Source organism: Schistocerca americana, chromosome 2, assembly GCF_021461395.2.
Source record: "Schistocerca americana isolate TAMUIC-IGC-003095 chromosome 2, iqSchAmer2.1, whole genome shotgun sequence".
NCBI lineage: Eukaryota > Metazoa > Arthropoda > Insecta > Orthoptera > Acrididae > Schistocerca > Schistocerca americana.
Genome location: NC_060120.1, coordinates 765,688,945 through 765,711,973, shown reverse-complemented (window position 1 = coordinate 765,711,973; position 23,029 = coordinate 765,688,945). Strand labels below are relative to the sequence as shown.

Genomic DNA, 23,029 nt, shown 5'->3' with positions numbered 1-23,029 from the left:
TCCTTTTGTGGGAGTATTCGGAAGATGTCTTTTATAATATTACAGCTACGGAGATTGATGACGTTGGTTTCAAATCATACGTGACTGGGCATTCCATCCTGTCGACGACTTCATGGCTGCTTATTAAACAATTATTAACGTAGAGATTACATGACAATTATTAGCCTTATGGTCCTCAGCTCCAGTGGAATGAATAGATTTCCTTCAGAAAGATTCACATAACTGTCAGCATATTGCAGTAGCGATCATCCAAGGTGCGTTATCGTCTCACCTGTGGATACGAACTTTAACGACTTCGTGCTTCGCCAAAGGCTGCTCACATTCTTGATCGACTGATAAACTGTGTTGCAGCTCATGTCCGTATGAAGAGACCTTCGGAATCAGTGTGTGTGTGTGTGTGTGTGTGTGTGTGTGTGTGTGTGTGTGTGTGAATTCCTAAGGGACCAAACCGCTGAGGTCATCGGTCCCTAGACTTACACATTACTTAAACTAACGCTAAGAACAACACACGCACCCATGCCCGAGGGAGTACTCGAACGGGCCGCGCAATCCGTGACATGGCGCCTCAAACCACGCGGCCACTCCGCACGGCGGGAATCAGTGGCCACAAACATTGCGTTAAATGCAATCACCAACCCGACTTCAACCTAGTCTCCTTCGACGTCCCTCGAGCATTAGCAGGATGCGACACCAACTTTATTTCTGCGGTCGTTCCTAACTCTCTTGTTTGTGGCTTCGACGTCTACGGCCCATCAGTAAGAAAGTGTAGCGACTGCGTGGCATCGGATGAGTTACTAATCCTTTCTGCCACAGCTTGAGAAGTGCACACTCGCTCGTTTTTGTGGAAACTTTATAAAGGTCCAGCGTCATAAATTATTCCCGTTTTCAAGAAGAGTCGTCGAAATGATACTCGTAATTATAGTTCTATACCACTGACTTCAATCTGTTGTAGGACTGCGGAACATGTTCTGTGCGCAAGCATTATAACGTTTCTGTAGAACAAAAATCTCCTCTATAAAGCCGAACATGGATCCTGTAAACAGAGATCTTACGAAAAAAAGCTCATTCTGTTCTTCTTTGAAATCCAGAGTGCCATAGACAAAGGCACCGAAGTTGATGAGAAGTTCTTTCACTTCCGGAAAATATTCGATACACATCTGTGCTGTCATCTAGTGAACAAAATATTCGATACTGGATTCAGGACTTTCTAAGGGGTTTAACTCTATAAATATTCTTAAGAGGACGGAATAGACAGACGTCTGGGGCACTTAGGGGAGTGTTATGGAGCCACCACTGTTTGCAATACACATAAAAGATCTTGTGGATAACGAAGAAGCGTCTTGAGGCAATGTGTAGGAAGGTGGCAAAGCCAGAGGTCTACAGCGAAATGCTGGAAGAGCTACAGAGAATTTGCCAAAACTGAAATAATGTCCTTGGAAAAAATCAGCAATCACTGATTGTGTAAAACGATTTTTTTATAGTCCGTCTTGACATCCTGCGACGTAGCATGTAAATTTTGCTAATAATCTGACGGATCAGTCTTGTAACGAATAGTATCAAAACTGCGGATGGTTCATGTGGAGCCGAAACCGGTCATTTTGTAAAAGTAGAGTGCAGTCCAGATGGAAAGTAGAAAATATGCTCTGCAGAAGATCGGTGACTAGTGCAGGGCCTGGCAGTTGGCTCTGAAAGTAAATAGATGTAACATATTAAATAGGCAGGTAGATCTATTACTTTTCGATTACGCTATTGGTCAAAACTCAATGGATAAAGTAAAAACCGTAAAGTACCTAGGAGTAGCCACCGGAAGGGAACTAAAGTGGGACGATCACATAAAAATAGCTGTGCCAAAAGCAGATGCCTGGCTGATATTCATTCGAAGAATCTTAAGGAAATGTAAGTCAACACTTGTCCTACCGATTCTTCGGTACTGTTCATAAATCTGCGAGCCGCATCAGTGACAGAAAACATTCAACGATGAGTGACACGTTTCGTCACAGACTCATTTAGTCGGCCCCAATGACAGTTGCTACAAGAGATGCGTTGTGTATCACACAGAGGGATACTGCTGAAATACCGAAAGAGTGGGTTCCTCTCGCGTATGTCCGCGTCCTAACCACGACCAGAATACCCGAAAAATTAAATCTCATATGGATGTTTATAGTCGTTCTTCACACAAACACTCCGCAAATGGCACAGAGAAGAGTGAAAGTTATAGCTGTACCAGAGCTACCTTCTCTTACACACCGGAACGTGGCTTGCGGAGTAAAGATGTAGTGTATGAGGGTATAGAAATATTCAGTACGTGCAAATTAAAAAGGAATGTACCCTGTGGTACACCTTTGTGCACATGCCAATTACATATTTAGCTACACGTGAGGTCACGTTTTTGTCTTCGTGTTCCTCGTCATGTTTACCATTATTTTAAATTAAATTGCATAATACGGTTTTCTTTCTACTGTAGCCGGAAACACCTGGCATGCCTAACATTGTACTAAAACGGCAGACGAAAATCTCGTAAAGCCGAGCCGTGGCATGGCAACCGACGTGCCGGCTTGGGACACTTGCGCGCTTTGCGTACGCCGCGCTACGCACCACTAATCCCGCGGTAATCAAAGAACGAAGGGGGCAGCGCTCCTCCGTGGTTTTAGCGCAGAAGACCGGCGGAGAGTCGCGCCTTGCATACGCCAGCAGGACAAAAGTGCGGACCCGGCGGGAGGATTAGGCCGACAGTAAGGAAGGGGGGAGCCAAAAACTGGCTGTCCAGGGATTAGCCGGCGCCGTGGCGGCAGCTAGGCCGTGCACACCAAATGCTGAGGAGCGGTCGCGCCGCGCGCCGAATACCAAACAGCGTCGAGCAGGCGGAGTGGTGGCGGTGGTCGCTGTGGCAGGCGCGTCTATAGCGTGTTTGCTGCTCAGATTCACAAATACCAAGTGTCCGAACGCAGGATACCAAGGCTGCAAGAGAATATTCTTGTAGTTCCCAAAAGGTAAGCGCAAGCAATATTGTGCCCTCCAAACGAGGCTTAAGGAGAAATTGGACACTACTGGTTACTACATGATGCCTTCAAGAAACCCTTTCATCTACGCTCAGGGCTAAGAACTTAAAATGGATTACCTCACTGACTGTTTACGCACCCTAGGACAATAAAGTTTCGCTTTTGCAGGAGTTCCCTGTTAGAAAAAAAATGGTTCAAATGGCTCTGAGCACTATGGGACTTAACATCTGTGGTCATCAGTCCCCTAGAACTTAGAACTACTTAAACCTAACTAACCTAAGGACATCACACACATCCATGCCCGAGGCAGGATTCGAACCTGCGACCGGAGCGGTCACGCGGTTCCAGACTGAAGCGCCTTTAACCGCACGGCCACACCGGCCGGCCCCTGTTAGAAGCTGTATGCACCACGTTTTATTGCCGTTAATTTTTAATCTGTTCTCTGAATGCCGAGTGTTGATGTTACAATTAGAAATGGTAGTTATAGTAGTTCTTTTCATCTTCAGTTAAAGTCATAGAAAATCCTCTCAAAATAGCAGATTTCTGAAATAATCAATTTTTTTGTCTTTTTATTGGTATTACTTCCAGTAGAAAACGTAGAAATCAAACACTGAAAATTTCTAAGGCTCCGTCAGGCTTCTGGATTATACGTTTCAAAGTACCTAGAATCAAAATATTGAATAAAATAGACAAATAAATGAAAATTTTGTCAGTATACCGTTCACTGCTTTGCTGGAAAAGTAATGAGGCATGTTGTAATCGCGGACCACACAAGCGAGAATCACAAGAGTATTTCGGCATTACGAATAGTCTATGGTGGAGGTTAGAAATGTTGCCTTAATTTCCTTTCTCTTTTATTACTTCATAGAAATGGCAAACAAGAAGCTTTTATGTAAAATTTGTAGCTTTCTTCTCCTTCAATTGTTTCGAATTAAAAACCCATAAATTACTCTTGCAAAAAAACTCAAATGGACAGTTTAGACAGTAGGTAAAATAGAACAAATTATCAGGAACAATAACTTGAAAAACATTATAGTTTCAGTAATTAATTAATCCATCGGCGCCGGCCGGGGTGGCCGAGCGGTTCTAGGCACTTCAGTCTGGATCCGCGTGACCACTACGGTCGCAGGTTCGAATCCTGCCTCGGGCACGGATGTATATGATGTCCTTAGGTTAGTTAGGTTTATGTAGTTCTAAGTTCTATGGGACTGATGACCTTGGAAGTTAAGTCCCAAACTGCTCAGAGCCATTTGAAGCCAATCCATCGGACAACACTTATGTCAAATCTGATCAGAAACACTCCTATATTGTGCTGATCTGTAAGTCGAATACTTTCGTAAGGAACTATATCATTTAAGGATGATACCACTCTTTCGGAAGCCACAAAACTTCCTACCAACGATAAATATTTTTGGACGACAAATGACAAGCAAAGCACTCACCATCCACACTGTTCTCAAAAAACGAAAGAATCATTCTTCTGCACAGTCAAGATTTTTATGCCATCAGTTTGTTACTCGTTTCTAATTGCTGGTGCTGTTACTGAAAGCACTCTAATCGCTTTTCCCATTACTGTAATAACCCAGCATTTCAAAGCAATGGAAATTTTACTAATAAAGGTTAAGCGTTTCCTTAAAAGAAACTTTTATTTAAAAACCAAACTTTTTATTGTCACTACTCTGACAATTTGACATATCGACTTTTTACCCGGTTGTGGGTCTTTTTTTTTTTTTTTTTTTTTTTTTTTTTTTTTTTTTTTTTTTCCTTCAGTTCAGAGACTGGTTGGATACAGCTCTGCACGCTACTCTATTCTGTGCAATCTTCTTCATCTCCGAATAACTACTGCAACCTACATCCTTCTGAAACGGCTTAGTGTATTGATATCTTGGTCACCCTCTACGATTTTTACCCTCCACGCTTCCCTCCAGTACTAAGCTGGTGATCCCTTGATGCCTCAGAATGTGTCCTACCAACCGATCCCTTCTTCTAATCAAGTTGTAGCACAAATTCCTCTTCTCCCCAGTTCTATTCAGTACATCCTCGTTAATTACGTGATCTACCCATCTAATCTTCAGCATTCTTCTGTAAGTCCACATTTCGGAAGATTTAAAGATTCTATTTTCTTCTTGTCTAAACTAATTATCGTCGATGTTTCACTTCCATACATCGCTACACTCCGTACGAATACTTTCAGAAAGAACTTCCTGACACTTAAATCTATACCCGATATTAACAAATTTCTCTTCTCCACAAACGGTTTCCTCTCTACTTCGACCAGCATAAATTATTTTGCTCCGAAAATAGAAAAACTCATCTCTCAGCATCACCTGAATTAATTCGATTACATTCCATTATCCTCGTTTTACACTTACTGATGTTCATCTTCTATTTTCCTTTCAAGGGACTTTATCCGGTTATTAGTGAAGAAATTTAAAAAAACATTATAAGTGAGCCCAAGCATATGCCGATAAATACCGGTATTCAGAACGAAGATACCGGTAACGCTTTTTACCAGTATTCACAATCTTCTTAGCTACATACAGGGTGTTACAAAAAGGTACGGCGAAACTTTCAGGAAACGTTCCTCACACACAAAGAAAGAAAATATGTTATGTGGACATGTGTCCGGAAACGCTTAATTTCCATGTTAGAGCTCATTTTATTACTTCTCTTCAAATGACATTAATCATGGAACGGAAACACACAGCAACAGAACGTACCAGCGTGACTTCAAACACTTTGTTACAGGAAATGTTCAAAATGTCCTCCGTTAGCGAGGATACATGCATCCACTCTCCGTCGCATGGAATCCCTGATGCGCTGATGCAGCCCTGGAGAACGGCGTATTGTATCACAGTCGTCCACAATACGAGCACGAAGAGTCTATACATTTGGTACCGGGGTTGCGTAGAGAAGAGCTTTCAAATGCCCCCATAAATGAAAGTCCAGAGGGTTGAGGTCAGGTGAGCGTGGAGGCCATGGAATTGGTCCGTCTCTACCAATCCATCGGTCACCGAATCTGTTGTTGACAAGCGTACGAACACTTCGACTGAAATGTGCAGGAGCTCCATCGTGCATGGACCACATGTTGTGTCGTAGTTGTAGAGGCACATGTTCTAGCAGCACAGGTAGAGTATCCCGTATGAAATCATGATAACGTGCTCTATTGAGCGTAGGTGGAAGAACATAGGGCCCAATCAAGACATCACCAACAATGCCTGCCCAAACGTTCACAGGAAATCTGTGTTGATGAAGTGATTGCACAATTGCGTGCGGATTCTCGTCAGCCCACACACGTTGATTGTGAAAATTTACAATTTGATCACGTTGGAATGAAGCCTCATCCGAAAAGAGAACATTTGCACTGAAATGAGGATTGACACATTGTTGGATGAACCATTCGCAGAAGTGTACCCGTGGAGGCCAATTAGCTGCTGATAGTGCCTGCACACGCTGTACATGGTACGGAATCAACTGGTTCTCCCGTAGCACTCTCCATACAGTGACGTGGTCAACGTTACCTTGTACAGCAGCAACTTCTCTGACGTTGACTTTAGGGTTATCGTCAACTGCACGAAGAATTGCCTCATCCATTGCAGGTGTCCTCGTCTTTCTAGGTCTTCCCCAGTCGCGAGACAAGGGCTGAAATGTTCCGTGCTCCCTATGACGCCGATCAATTGCTTCTTCCTGTCTTCCTGTCGGGACACCTTCGTTCTGTAAATCTGTCTCGATACAAACGTACCACGCCACATCTATTGCCCCGTGCTAATCCGTACATCAAATGGGCATCTGCCAACTCCGCATTTGTAAACATTGCACTGACTGCAAAACCACGTTCGTGATGAACACTAACCTGTTGGTGCTACGTACTGGTGTGCTTGATGCTAGTACTGTAGAGCAATGAGTCGCATGTCAACACAAGCACCGAAGTCAACATTACCTTCCTTCAATTGGGCCAACTGGCGGTGAATCGAGGAAGTACAGCACATAATGACGAAACTAAAATGAGCTCTAACATTGAAATTAAGCGTTTCCGGACACATGTCGACATAACATCTTTTCTTTATTTGTGTGTGAGGAATGTTTCCTGAAAGTCTGGCCGTACCTTTTTGTAACACCCTGTATTTATGCCATGTTCCACGTTTGTCACAGCAACAGTTGCATGAGGCAGTGTTACGCTGTTTGAGGTGCCAGAGCACCGAGCAGACTGCCACTACCTGTAGTTGGCGGCATCGGCAGAGGCAGCCAGCAGCCAATTCTCGCTGCCGGCAACCGGCCTGTCATTAGGCGCCTCCGATACCTGTCGCTGGCGGCACGCCCCTCTCCGGCGCTTAATTTAACTTAATTATTACTCTCCGTTAGCACTCTGCTCGCCACTCTCCGATCGATCGAACATTAACTACCGACGGGGATGGCGTCAGGTGGTCGAAATCACATGCAAAATTACAATCCCGACGCGCCGCAGCCTTAATGAATTAACTAATGGCGGCAAGCCGCTGCCTCGGTTTTCAGCGATCACCGTTGCCGCGAGCGGGACGGGACGGGACGGCCGCTCAGAGCCGTTCGTCAGCGAACGGCCGAGAGGGCGGGTCGGCGCCCGCAGCAGTTTCGGGGGCCCATATTTTTCGTGTTGGCACCTCGAGCTATACATCTCCGGCGAAGGCCGGCCGGACCCTCTTTTCTCGCCGCGGAGAAACGCAACCCCTAAATTAGGCTTCATCAGCAGGGGCGCCTTCCCGGCCATTTAGTGACGCCGTCTTTCGTCTGTGGGGTGCGTCGGATGTTGTGGTGTTGCGTGTTTTCGGTTATAAGGACCCCGCTGAAAACTCCACTCGCCGCAACACGCTAACGGAAACCCCGTGTTCCTTCTCACCACAGACGCCTATAATTTTCACAGCGTTTTTTTTTTTTTTTTTTTTTTTTTTTTTTTTTTTGTACGTACCTGCCACCCTGAGGGATCGGTGCGTTAATTAGGGAACATGCAAATGTTATAGAGAGTTATTTTTAATAAATAATGACTTCTCTCGTCAACAGGGGTTACTCATGCAGTTTCTGTTGTCTTCGACGTGGTAATTTCTGTTGACTGTTATGGGTGCTTGCGGAAGCATGATTATGGGGGAAAATCACACTGCTCTTGCTACTGCTTCAGTAATTATTTATTTTTTCGAGCTAAAATCCTATTATTAGCTTACTTTTTCGCGTTATTTGCAAAATTGTTATTGAGCACCGGCTGAGTGCCCGCGCGGTTCTAGGCGCTACAGTCTGGAACCGCGCGACCGCTAAGGTCGCAGGTTCGAATCCTGCCTCGGGCATGGATGTGTGTGATGTCCTTAGGTTAGTTAGGTTTAAGTAGTTCTAAGTTCTAGGGGACTGATGACCTCAGATATTAAGTCCCATAGTACTCAGAGCCATTTTTTTTTGTTATTGAGCATTTGGGGACAAATGAAATTACTTTGCAATCACCGATTAAAAACACTGACGGAGACGACAGAGGGAAGCAGGATAGTGGAAAGAGAAAAGTTACACCGTCAATCCAAAAAGTTCCCGAGTGTTCGAAATGGCTCTGAGCACTACGGGACTTAACATCTGAGGTCATCAGTCCCCTAGAACTTAGAACTACTTAAACCTAGCTAACCTAAGGACATCACACACATCCATGCCCGAGGCAGGATTCGAACCTGCGACCGTAGCGGTCGCGCGGTTCCAGACTGAAGCGCCTAGAACCGCTCGGCCACTCTGTCCGGCAGTTTCGAGTGTGATTTTACTTCTGACGCATAAGCTATATTAGCGCAGTAACTACGGTGGTAACTTGAAGCAACAACAGTTGTGCCTACGACCAGCCATTTACTCGCAGGACGCGTTAAGTAGTGGACGTGTGGCTGCAGCGTGTCTGCGTTGTCATGTCGCCAGTCGCAGTGAAGCAACGAATGCAATCAATGGCGAAGAAATTCTTCAGAATTTTATGGTAATAAAAGTTTGTGCGTAGTCTGTCACGAACACCTTGACTCCCGAAAAAAACCAATGACGCGTGCAAGCGTGCCGTGAGTTGGTTGAAATGCAGAACGCGGACCATTCTTTTCTTCTTAAAAAAAAAAAAAAAAATCACGAGAGACGAGACTTGGTTACATCAACACGAACCTACCGCAAAATGAATTGCAGCAGGGACCGCTCATCGTTCTCCAAAACCGACGGTGGTCTGGATGTGTCGCGCAAGTAGAACAACATCCAAAGCGCTTAGTTTTACTAAGTGGTATGAACGTCCTGTGCGTTGTCATCAAGTGGGGAGAGACTATGTACAACACCCGGGCCATTAAAACCACCATCTTCACTTTTCATTATCTTTTATTAATCCAGCCTCGAAACTTATTGGACTGACGAGGTACAATTCAATTCATAATGCAAATACACTTAAGTTCTTACATAGACGTCTACGCGTATATGAAGTAGCTGGTAAGACAATAGTTATTTCTCGTCTCTTTAACACACCTACAAAAATGAACGTTTGCTTATTTGTAACACTACATAAGATGCTTCTTTTTTTCTTTCGCAAATAGAGACGCAATACATCATTATATTAACATCAGAACCGCATTTCTGAAAGCAGGAAACTGTCATCTCAATCGGCAGTCATCACCGCTTCTAGATTCGCGAGGAGGGTACGTTATTCTCACAATTTATTGTTTTGAATTTTAAAAAAATGAGAATGATGTGGTTGGAAAGCGCAATGTTAACTGTGTTCCAACATCAAGTTAAAGCTATCGTGACCATCTATGATTTTACAGTTCACACACCCTTCCTTTGTGTTACGCAAGTTTCTGTACTCGGTACGTACGTGTAATACATTCCAATAATATTTAATTAGTTGAATGTTATGGTTTTAAAGAGTTATTGCTACTTTTTCTGTTCTTTTTATTCATGTGTTTATCACTTCCTAAAACACTTTCTAGAAGTTTTTAACTCTCGCAGAAAATAGTTTTTCAAACGTAGAAGGTTGACCAAAATGTTCAAACTCATGGAAGATCCGTTATAAAAAATAAAATCTCTAAAAACAACAAAGTTCCATTCAAATAAACTAAAGTAACGATATCACGACAAGTTTCGGCATACCTAGAAGTATTATATTGCAACGCAACATTAAGGCAAGTCACAAATTTGTTCATTCTTTTATCCTTGTACTGTAAACTCTTACACGGATTATTATGTGTGTACAAGTCAAGTTCTGCTCACACTTGTTGGTTAATAATTTATAGATATTCACAACTGGCTTGAGTGACGGACGAATTACCTGTTTAATCTGTAGGAACTGGGCTTACAGCTATTTCATTCACATGGATTTCCAGTTCATGTGCGTCTGATATGCTTGACGTGTGCGTAAAGCAATTTACGAATGCGATGTCGCCCATTGACACTACTTTTTTAAATATTTTTACGCTTTCAATCGGTTTCATATGCTTCTTTATCGTCGACGTATTATAGATTCTGAGAACTAATTTGTTTCAGGTTTTAATTTTTTGTATTATCAGGAATTTGCATATCCCAAATTTGAAAATGACACATGTAAGGACTTTTCTTCTCGCACGTATACTGTTGGCTTCAAACTAAACGGATTTATCCCTTAGCACAGGTCAAACTTTGCTCTACTTAAAATTGTGTCACTGTATCCTGGCTGATGGTAGAATTCTATTTTGCTGTCCTGGGAAACTTCTTTGTGTAGGTAGTCCAAACTGTCAAGAAATGTCAAGTATGTATATGTAGCGTGGTGAAGGTTGCGACGTCCAGTGTAATGCTGTGTTCGGTCTGTTTTGGAAGAAAGAAAGAAAGAAGAGACGAGGATGAACACAGTGCAACACACAGCCTACTCTGCGGAAGAGATTTTCGCCACCATTTAACGAGTGGGTCGCCATTATCAGGTTCACACACCTTCACTCACTCAATAAGTAACATAGGTGAGGCTTGGAATTCAACCCACGACTCTGGAACATACATTAGTTCAGCGACCAAATTCATTCCACAACCAGAATTAAAACCGGTTACGTGAATCAGGTGAAGTGTATAAGTGTGCCTCAGCGACTTCGTCAACGAAGGTGGAATCGCTGCCGGTGATGTCTGAACCGGAGTCTACTATTCAGTTACCTTCACGAAACTGAATGTGTGACGTTCCACTCCTGCAAACAAGGGAAGATGCTGGGACTACACCTGGGATCACCCTGCGGACGCTCCTTTACACAGACAGACCGCCGTAAGGAAGATGAGTAGCAGCGGGAGACCACGAATGCCAATTTGTCAGACCTGTTACCCCATTAGCATAGCCGCACATACCCTAAAATAAATGTACCCGAAAAGGGTTAAAGTTAAAACTTTTTAGGCCGGTACGAAATTCGCGTCATAAAAACAATGGTGCAGTTAGCGTCGGAGCTGACACCTTGAGGTATCCGGGCCGGGAAACGCTGAAATAAATTCTCGTAGCCAAAATTTACGACGGGAAAAGGAAAAAGTTGAATAAACGACACGGTTGCGCGTGGGGCCGGCGCCGTCATCGGCGACCGGGGCGCAGTAAATCGCCTACTTTATTCCGCACCTGCGGGAGGGGGCGAGCTGCGAGCTACTGTGCGGACTCACTGGACCTAGTCAGCCCACCACTCCAAACTGACCACCGGCCGAACACCCAACAGTGGAAACTGCTCTGTTTTTGCGCTAGTGCTGTACTCGAAGACATAAAAGGCTGCTAACACCTAGGGTTGAGTTTAGTTATGTGACCAACAAACATCTACGTTTACAGGAAGGATGAGAACTGCCTGGACAGTTGCGTGATCAGCGCGGCGGATTGCTAAACGAAGGGGTCCGGGTTCGGTTCCCGGTCAGGTCGGAGGTTTTGTCCTGTTGGGGACTGGCTGTTGTGTTGTCTTTAGGTTTTTATCGTCATATAATGAGGTGAAAAGTCATGGAATAGCGATATGCACATATACAGATGGCGGTTAGTATAGCGTATACAAGGTATAAAAAGGCCAGTGCATTGGCGGAGCTGTCATTTGTACTCGAGTGATTCAAGTGAAAAATTTCCGACGTGATTATGGCCGCACGGCTGGAATTAAGAGACTTTGAACACAGGATGGTAGTTGTAGTTAGACGCATGGGATGTTCTATTTCGAAAATCGTTTGGGAATTCGATATTCCGAGATCCACAGTGTCAAGAGTGTGACGAGAATAACAAATTGCAGACATTACCTCTCACGACGGACAACACAGTTTCCAACGGCTTTTACTTCACGACCGAGAGCAGTGGCGATTGCGTGGAGTTGTCAGCATTAACAAACAAGCAATACTGCATGAAATAAGCGCAGAAATCAATGTGGGACGTACGACGAACGCACCCGTTATGACAGTGCGGCGAAATTCGGTGTTAATGTGCACTGGCAGCAGGCGATCGACGCGAGTCCCTTTGATCGTAGCACGACGACGCCTGCAGCGCCTCTTCTGGGCTGGAAACCTTATCTGTTGGACCCTACACGGCTTTAAAGCAGTGACCTGGTCAGATGGTGAGAGCTGATACCAGTGTTCGGGTGAGGTGCAAACGCCACGAAGCCATGGGCCCAAGTTGACAACAAGTCACTGTGCAAGCTTCTGGTGGCTCCACAATGGTGTGGGCTGTGTTTATGTGGAAGGACTGCGTCCTCTGGTCCAAATGAACCTTTCATTGACTGTAAATGGTTGTGTTCTGGTACTCGGAGACCATTTGCAGCCATTCATGTATTTCAAGTTTCCAAACAAAGATGGAGTTTTTATGTCGCGACTGGTTTGAAGAACATTCTGGAGAATTTGTGCTAATGGTCTGGCCACCTAGCTCGTTCGATATGATTCCCATCCAACATATAGGACATAAAGAGAGCTCAGTTCGTGAACAAGATCCTGCATAAAAAAACCGGAACTAAGATTTTTTTTTCATGGCGATTTTATAACATTTTAAGCCAATTCAGTAACTGTGTGCCTCTCTCGACTGATGGATGTAACTATTGCCACAATGTAGGCTGCACGATGGTTTTTCTGACAGTAATAACCTGCTCTAGTCTGCTAATGTCCATGCTATCTGTCTAATGTCACTGAAGGAACTGAGACGTGTTCGAGTTAGGAATGTTTCGACGCTGTGGAACTGAAGCCATCCAGTGCATTTCTCCAACAGTAAGACCATACGATCCAGAGCTTCCTTCCATGAATCATGCGATCCATTACCACAGGAGTAACATGATAAGAGGCCAGCAAGTGTTCACAAACTATAGTTGCGAAATATTATCGTACAATGAAACTACGGTGAAAACGAAAAGTGGACTAACTCCATTAAAAAGTCATTTTGTTGAAGGTGACAAGGTATCTGACAAGTTAACAAGGTCCTACAAAGCTTAACCAAGGAGCAGTCATTTTGGAACATATAGAAAACGATTTCGGTTTAATCCTTTCTCGCAAATTTCATTGAAAAAACCTGTACTTTCAAATTTCAATAAAATAAGAACCAACTGATGACGCCAAAAATATTATGGTACGTTTCTGGGTAAAAGGAAGTAACATGAGGGGAAAAGAAATTTGAGCATTGCATAAAGTAGTGGAGACCAATTTATTCTGCAAACGCGTCTTATCCGTCCTACTGCTGTGCAACGTGCGAAAGGAGGTTATATTTTCCTGTGTAACATGGAATGTGGGCATCACGAGACGTGAATTAACGGGCGCATCGGGAAGGAAGCTGCACATTTACTACGGGTGAAAGGTCTGTCCATCTTTATCCAGTGTCCTTGATATAGTGTGTTCATTCGGGGGTCGGAGGATTAGTGACTGGAGATGAGCGACAACACTTTGGAACCAGAGACACTCCCTATATGAGACTGTAGTGAAGATCCTTCAGCGGGTACTACGCAAGATGCTGTTAACCCGTCTCTCGATTTGACGCTGCCCTCCGGCAAATGTATTCTTCACAGGTGAGAGAGCCCACCAGTGACTAATGTCTGTGGCGCGCAACTGTCTGTGAACCAAATACTGAGCGCACCCAGTTGTTTCGGCTACAAATAAAATAATAAACTGGCTGTGGACTTAATTTGTATCCTACATGACGACTGACAACGTTTCAAGCCTTAGCTAAATTTTCAATTTATTTTGCAGCACGTGGAACATTAAGGTTCAGTGTCTGGAACTGTAATAATTACGTGAGATAAAATAACAGCAATAGTTGAACTTTTATTTTCGATCACTACGACCGTCGACATAGCGTTGATTAGAAACAGAGCATAAGCTCGGATTATGAAAGGATGTGGAAGGAAAATGGCCATGCCCTTTTCAAAGGAATCATCCTGACATTTGCTTACAGTGATTTAGGGCAATTACGGAAAACCTAAATCAGGATATCAGGATGGTCGCACGGGAGTTTGAACCGTCGTCCTTCCCAAGGCAGCGTGCTACCTACTGAGCCACCTACCTCAGACCTTGGTGAGCGGTTTCAGTAGCTGTGATCGAAAGTGAAAGTTCAGCCATCGCTGTTAATTCATTCGTAGCTGAATTTTCGTTCATCTACTCATTTTTCCAGGTAGTTTTGGGAAATGGTACTTTGTTTTTGGACTGAACCACCTCTATCCATACCGGACGTCTGTAGTCTTGGATACATTTTTGAGCTCCTGAATATTTTTTAGTAGTTCCTTCATTTTGTTATCTTTTTCTGAACAATTGTTATTTATATTACTCAGCTCGGAAGTTAATGACTTACTCAAACAACTAATACCAGTGCGCTCGTCACATACGTATATGTGCCTTAGTTGAAAATTACAAGAAGTTGCCATGTAGCTGCAATGAACCAGAAAACTGAGATGTTTATATTCCTGCATGTGAACAATTAAGTTCAGTACATCGCGTGAGCATTTACAAAGAACGCGGGTACACGTGAAGTATACCTACTTTTTTCATTTCTTTTCATTTATTTGCAACATGCCGCATTGCAATATTTGTAATACATGTTCAGATACCAAGATACACAAAACACAAGTCTAATTATAACGAAATACAATAGTATGGATGAAAAGTATTCACAATAGAGAACTCATGTCTGATCGATTTAAGGTTTTCAGGTAGAACATGATGAAAAGTATTTTGATAATTACACCCATAGAAGTTAACTTCTGTATAATCGATATAAGATTTTCAGGAATAACGTTTTTTTAAATTTTAACTTTCAGTAACACAGCTATTCATAAGCTGGGAAACTTTATTTAACTGCAAAATTTTTGAAAACCGTTCATGTACAGCTTTACTAAAACCAGTTTATCGACGGGCCAGCTGCCTCCCTTTTCTGTAATTCTTTTCCTTAGGGCATCTATCTCTGTATTAAGTTACCCATAATAGGTAATCTATTATTTGATCATCCTCTCTGCTCGTACAAGCAGCCTGAATCGACGGTAATAAGTCATTAATTTTCTATGCCCGGTCAACATCGTTGTAAGCTTAGATGATACCTACTATTTTGTTTCATTAACCAATATCGCATTTGTTGTTTTGTCTACCTTAGCGGTGTGTAAAATTCTTAATAAATTCGTCTTAAATTGGAAATTTGTGGTAAGGTCCTATGGGACCGAATTGCTGAGGTCATCGGTACCTACGCTTACGCACTACTTAAACTAACTTACGCTAAAGACGATACACATACACCCATGCCCGAGGGAGGACTCGAACCTCCGAAGGGGGGAGCTGCGCGGACCGTGACAAGACGCCTCAGACCGATCGGCTACCCGTGCGGCTTAATTCGTCTTAAACCACCTAACTGCAGTTCCATTTAACTTTATTACTTGCACTGCATTCGAGGATTGCAAAAGCAACCTCCGGCATTGCATTTCGACAGTTTCAACAAAGAATAACCCAAATAGTCTGTACTGTTAGTATGAAACTATTATCGGTTAGTGACAGTATTTGATGCTGCTAGTTGAACTGTTTATTTGGGTGCTGATACCTGTAGCATACTATGGGCGTAGCAAGTGGAATGAAAACGTAGGTTCAAACGTCAAAACAACCAAATGACGACCAGTTGGCAAATTATTATCAGTTCATATATTTTAATACTGTCTCGGTAAAGACGCCTGAATCGGTTACACGGCAGCTGCAGTATTATTAAAGAGCTTCAAGAAAGCGAGGATGATAGGTGTTTTTCAGCACATGCCACTAGTCTGCTAAGTAACTCGGGCTGATCTCCATGTGTGTATAGCAGAACGCCTGTGAATTGTGAAACACTAGTACATATCTACTTCCTTTCTGCTTGCTAGTCGCGATCTGCTGGAAGAATCTGCATGTCAAACGTGTAGCCAAACCAGAGACTATGAAAAATGGATCAACTGCTTTCCGCTTTCCACCCAGGAAACAAAAGCACCGTAGTCCGCACGTTCTATTGTTCTGCCTAAACGACACCGTTATAATAAGCGCCTCCCGAGGCCACTTGCCATACACACTACTTATGCTAGTGTGATTGAATCATTAGATCATATCGCGATGGAAAACGTTAGGAGTACTCATACGTCGCAAAATGGATCGATGCCTGTGTGACTCAGATAACGAAGCTAAAAAATCTTGGGTGCAACTCTCAGTCGTTATAGGACTTTTCTACCACTTGACGTGACCCGACTTTCTGCTTGATGGATAATTTATATGCACTGTGATGTATTAAGATTGAGTAATATCTCTATGGAGGTAGCTTTCCTTCCTAGGTTATTGTTTCATTTTGAAATAAACGGTTTGTTTTATAATTTAGTGAGAAAACGTGCACAAAGATATCGCCTTTATTATTTTACAAACAGACCGCACGGCAAGATAATTGTGCCCTAATCTACAATGACTGAACGAAACCGTTATTACGGATGCCAAAAGATATTGCTTCCTCCACACATATGTGTGCGATCTATCATGCTATACCATTACCGTTTCCAGACTCGCTTAGATTTAGTAACTGCAAGGGATGACGTTTTCGGGTCGGTGCTGTGGGTGGATGTCTGGTCCGGGACGGTAATGGCCAGCAATCATCCTGCTGTGGCGAGAAACCTCGCGTCACCCCACACGCCGCCGCTGCCAGACCGTCCTTATAATTTCCTACTCGGCCGCAAAAAAAGTGCCGTCCGCAACCGGAAATTGAGTTATTATAGATGGATGTCAGATGGCGTTACAGCGCTCTAAGGGTTAACACGTAAAATATAGGGAATGCAGATATGATAACATCTTGCACTGTTGCAAGAACACAGCTGCGGCGAAACAATCTTCCGACCGCATGCTACTGGGACATTACACCTGCAATACTGTTGGCTGCTGCGCGTCTATGACTGGAGTGCTGGGACTACAGTCCGCAACTCGAACAAGACGAAATCATGAGCCCAAAAGGCGCTTCACGAGATTTTATACTCTTTCTTAGATTAATAAAAGCCTTTTTCTAATTCATACCTCAGTTGTCATACACGCCAACGCATCAAAGATGGCGTTAAGTTAAAGAAATACTGGTTGCAATAATACTGAAATAAAGCACTATTTTTCGTAGTTGAGTTCATGGAAGGTATTTGTAAGTCATAAATTCCGTATTTTCTCGTGCATAAAGACGTATTCTGAAGTGAGGTAGATAGATTCATCGGAAGAATCACCGATCCACGGAGGAGTCACAAAACCATCGTTGGACTAGAACATGAGTATTGGTCTTTAGCCTGGGGTAAGATGGGACTGACAGTAGAAATACAGAGGCTACAAAGAAGAGCAGCCTGTTTTGCCACATGTTCGTTTAGTAAGAGCTGGAGATGTTTATCCAACTCTAATGGCTTACGCTACGAGACAGGCATTATGCATCTCGGTGCGGATTATTGTTAAAATTCCGAGGCGCGCACACTCCCGTCAGCCCCTGTGCGTGGGGACCCGGGTTCGGTTCCCGGTACTGTCAGGGCTTTTTCCTTGGTGTGAGGACTGGACCGGGTTGCACTAAAGACGCCGGAACAAGGGACGAAGAAGCTAACTTCGACTTATATGTAGATGGGATATCAAGTGTCACAGGAGACAGCACTGTTGGCGTATGGTACGAGCTGGTTAACGTGACTGTGCGCTCTAGCGTTCTCTAGCGGCAGTTGTTGGCTTTATTTGGCTCCCAAATCATACAGTTTGTTCACGAAAATGGGCGTAAGTAGAATTCCTCTACTAAATCGCGTATTTGCTCTGTTTAGAGTATACTGGTCATCTTGTTCTGTCTGTAGTATATTTAAATTTAAAAAATGTTCAAATGTGTGTGAAATCTTATGGGACTTAACTGCTAAGGTCATCATTCCCTAAGCTTACACGCTACTCAATGTAAATTATCCTAAGGACAAACACACACACCCATGCCCGAGGAAGGACTCGAACCTCCGCCGGGACCAGCCGCACAGTCCATGACTGCAGCGCATGAGACCGCTCGGCTAATATATTTAAATAAAAACTTCAATATCTGTGAATGTGTAGTAAGGCAAAAATGGAGGATAAATGTTCACTCAGTTAAGACATCAGAATATTAAAGGTGATGAAGTCGAACAACCTCACTCCTGACAGAGAGTGCACTTATATTTATTTAACATCAAATATCACAAAAATTATTTCTGTTAATTTCACAGAAAAATCCTACAATATTCTGGAGGAGGAGCAAAGTTGGACGGGAACCCCTAGAGATCCAGTCTCGGTTCCGTATCGTGCCGCCTCAACCAATTACGCTATGCTAGAACTCTGGTAAGTCTCGTTTTATATTACGGTCTTCTGAAGGCTTTAATCCCAGAAATGTAGTTATTTGACAAAGCAAATCTTAATAAGAATGACACGTGTTCATGAATCTTCAATGGATCGTTGCATTAAAATGCCTTTTATTCTCATAACAAGCGAGCCAAATGCGGAAATAATTATGAATTAAATATGATTATGCTGTTTATCGTCATTTGCTTCCTGACGAAGGAAGACTTTATTCTTGCTAGTAGTTCTACTTTACGGGGCACGTTTCCGAAATACAGCAGAACTCATTTTTGTTTCAAGTGATGAAATGGCTCCTCAGGTTTAAACAGCAGGAAGTGGCGTCACAAAACTCTTAGAGTGCTACGTCAACGTTATGTAACGTGACCCGTGCGCCGACTACTTACATGGAGAGCTACCTCATTCACAGGTAGCGGCTCCAAGGTCGGAACGTCGCCAACTGTCGGCAGCACGGTGCACTGACCCCATTGCCATCCGTGCTGCATCCGATGATGAATTACTAAGGATGACATGGCGGTCGGTCGACTATCTCGTGGTCTTCAGGACCTGATCGTGGGGTTTCCGTTTTTTCCGTATGTTGCTGTCAGTCTTAACAACGTATTGCTTCCTGCTAGTTACGAGTGGCGGAAAGACCAAAACCGAAAAAGAGAGAGATTCGAGACGGAGAGATTCGAACTCTTCCAGTCGTTCTTCTCACGAACCATTCGTAGGAAAAAATCAGTGACACAGGAAGTGCCTTCCACTACACACCATGAGGTAGCCTGCGGTGCACACATGTAGCAAATGGCTACTTCGTCGACTCGGTGCCGTCTTTCGTTCTCACGCCTTCCAGATGCTGGTGCTGCGTGCGGTCATCCATCTCGATCTCCAGCGTGCCCTCTGCCGGTGGCGCCAACGTCAGCTGAGTCGGCACTCAGGGCGACCGGCGCGTTTCTTGCTGCATGCCGAAGGCGGACATCTTTGTGGCGGGGAACAGGTGAAGGCAGGACGGGCAGCCAGTCATTAGCGGTCATCCGTCTACGTCGGGCCGGGCGCTCTCTGGCGCGGACCACCGGCCGCAGCTTAATTGAATAACAGCGGTGTGTACATACGCAGCGCGCCATTGTTGACGCACTAATTCCGTTCTTATTAGGCGACGCGGTGGCCACGTCGCTGCCGATGTCAGCCCAGATACGACATAATTACACGGCGGACGCTGCCAGCGGCCGGCCGCCGACCCTCCCGAGATCCGCCGTGATAAATACCCCGCTCTCCTCTACTGTGTCTCTCAGGACTACACACTTCAGAAAACGCTATCTCTGGTTTGATTCTTCTTTCAGCAATCTGTAAAGGCCACACGGTCCGTCTCGGCCTCAGTACAGCACCTGGTGAATCGGTTTCCTTTTGTTCTAGCCGGCAGCTAGTGGCCGAGCGGTTCTAGGCGCTTCAGTCTGGAACCGCGCGACCGCTACGGTCGCAGGTTCGAATCCTGCCTCGGGCATGGATGTGTGTGATGTCCTTAGGTTAGTTAGGTTTAAGTAGTTCTAGGGGACTGATGACCTCAGATGTTAAGTCCCATAGTGCTCAGAGCCATTTGAACCCATTTTTTGTTCTACCAGTCCCCCCGTGAACAAACTGAATAGTTTTACGTTCCATTGGGCTCGCAGCATACTACACATCACTACAAGACAAAATGAAAACGAACTCACCGAAACTAGCTGCATTAAGGTAATACACACATTTTTTTTTAATATTTTACACGACAACCCTCTTTCGGCTTATTGCCACTATCAGGTAACCTGCGAAAATAACATTGGTAATATCGTATATACGTAAATGCTGTTTTATGTTCACATTTGCATTGGTACATACGTCTAGTTGTAAGTGATGACCATATTGCACCGACAGTAAGGTTTTTTCTTTAAGTCTTGGTAAGTATAAAATTTTTTGCACTTACGAAACGTAATTATGTTTTTGACAGATATTTTGTTAAATATTTTTGGTTCTTTACTGCGACGGACTTACTATGAACATTCTCGAAGAAATGGAATTATATATTCATACAAGAACATATCCACACGAATTTCTAAATTAACACACAAATTTTAAAAGAAAAATACTATCTCGAAAACTTCATTGACACAGTGGAATACGAAACGGGATAGTTAAATGGTAAAAAAAAAAAAAAAAAGAATACACAGCCAACAGATAAAATTTGAAGGAAAATAGAAGAACTGTACGTAACATCATCTCTGAAGACATGTATATACTTGTAAATATATAGCTTCGTAGTAAAGAACTCTCAAAACACTTAACCGTCAAAATATTTTTGTCAAAAACATATTTACGTTTCGTAGCTACAAAAAGTATTACGTGTAGATAAGCATACGTAGATACCCTTCCCAATGCCATTTTCGCAGGTCACTTGATAGTGGCAATAAGCGCAAACAGGTCTATCGTGTAAAATATATATATATATATATATATATATATATATATATATATATATATGAGCGTCCGTTTCCACGTGGAAAGTAACTGCAGAGACTATAAGACAGCGTTGTGCATCATAGTGTGGTGTATCTTTGCCAACGATAGACGAAAACATATCGACAGCAGAGACCATTGATATCGTAGGTTAGCAGTCTGGAACCGCAAGACCGCTACAGTCGCAGGTTCGAATCCTGCCTCGGGCATGGATGTTTGTGATGTCCTTAGGTTAGTTAGGTTTAACTAGTTCTAAGTTCTAGGGGACTAATGACCTCAGCAGTTGAGTCCCATAGTGCTCAGAGCCATTTGAACCATTTGATATCGTAGGTTAAGTGGGGCCACCACAGCCAGTGGTAACTACACAGTGTGACTGCAGGTCGCGGAAGTTGACCGACTGGGGAACTAGGAAAACAGGCCACAAAGCGGGCTAGGGTCAGTTCTCTTCGTCCATGGAGATCATTACTAGCTACACTAGGCCGAGCGGTTCTAGGCGCTTCAGTCTGGAACTGTGCGACCGTTGCGGTAGCAGGTTCGATTCCTGCCTCGGGCATGGATGTGTGTGATGTCCTTAGGATAGTTAGGTTTAAGTAGTTCTAAGTTCTAGGGGACTGATGACCTCAAATGTTAAGTGTCAAAGTGCTCAGAGCCATTTGAACCATTTTTTAGAAACCCTCAACTTTTGGAATTTCAAACGTCGGTTCCTTTAACTTCGTTTATTTTATAGAGGACCATAATATTTTTTTCCAGATACAAGGATCTCGCGATTTAAGTAGTATTAATGTCTGATATCCTGGAAATACTTTAGCTGTGAAAGATCCTGCTGTAATATTCCAGAACTTTATAATTTTACAAAGCAGTTATCTGCTGTTACGTCGTCATCTGATGCAAAGACAAACATTCCTGAAACATTTAAAATCTAAGTACAACATTGCTATATTCACAGAGGACTTTGGGGGTAACACCTAAAAATATTTAGGTCTAACCGTAGATATCAATGATCTTATTCATACTTTTCAAATCTGCAAGAAGCACACCACCATAACGCTTTTATTTTATCTTATTTTATTTATTGTTTGTCATCAGTCTTCTGACTGGTTTCATGTGGGTGCACTGTAAAGCCTGCCAATACCCGACAACCCAGTCACCCTACACACACCGTGCAGTTTTTCCCGAACGGGAGAAATATAGCTTAGGAAGTTCACCGCATACATAACAAAGGTATGTAGGGGAGAAATTAAGATATAACAGAAAACCGCGTTGTCTCCCAAAAAGTTAATCGGGTTTAATTTAAACTACGCAAGCTGTAACCTGCCAGTTTCTGTTTAACTATATATGAATCATTTCTGCAGTGAGGAAAAGATATTATGCCTTAATATACGTTCTTTGTATATTAATCGTTCCACTTACCTATCAAAATCTGTTAACCTTGATGAATCCCTGAAACCCTTAGCAAAAGGATTGCTGTCTATTTTCAGCTTCGTTATCTGAAAAGAAAGAATAACAATATGAAGCACAGGTTAATGTAGGTTGAAGCACAACAGTTTACTTAAAATTAATGGAAGCTGTTTGGTTAGTAACTGAAGTTTTATTTTATCTCAAATTGATTAAATTTTCATTTTGTATCACTGTTGGGTGATTCAACTACTTTTCTGTTACTGTCAGGCGAGGTGTGGAATAATACACACTTCAAAAAAAGTTTTGCATCACCCCGGTTCCCAGAACTCCTGAAGATAGACGTTGACAGTGGATATTGTATCACAGACACAGTCCCTTTGACTGTTCAGAGGTGTCAGAAAACTGTG

At 43.3% G+C, this 23,029-nt stretch overlaps 1 protein-coding gene across 1 annotated transcript in view; it reads right to left on the bottom strand.

Moving 5' to 3' along the window:
- LOC124594410 (T-box transcription factor TBX20-like) overlaps positions 1 to 23,029 on the bottom strand; it is a 494,737-nt gene that overhangs the window by 25,497 nt on the left and 446,211 nt on the right. Inside the window, exon 6 of the mRNA XM_047132779.1 lies at positions 22,635 to 22,711. Within this exon, the coding sequence (XP_046988735.1) occupies positions 22,635 to 22,711 (77 nt within the window). The remainder of the gene's footprint in view (positions 1 to 22,634; positions 22,712 to 23,029) is intronic.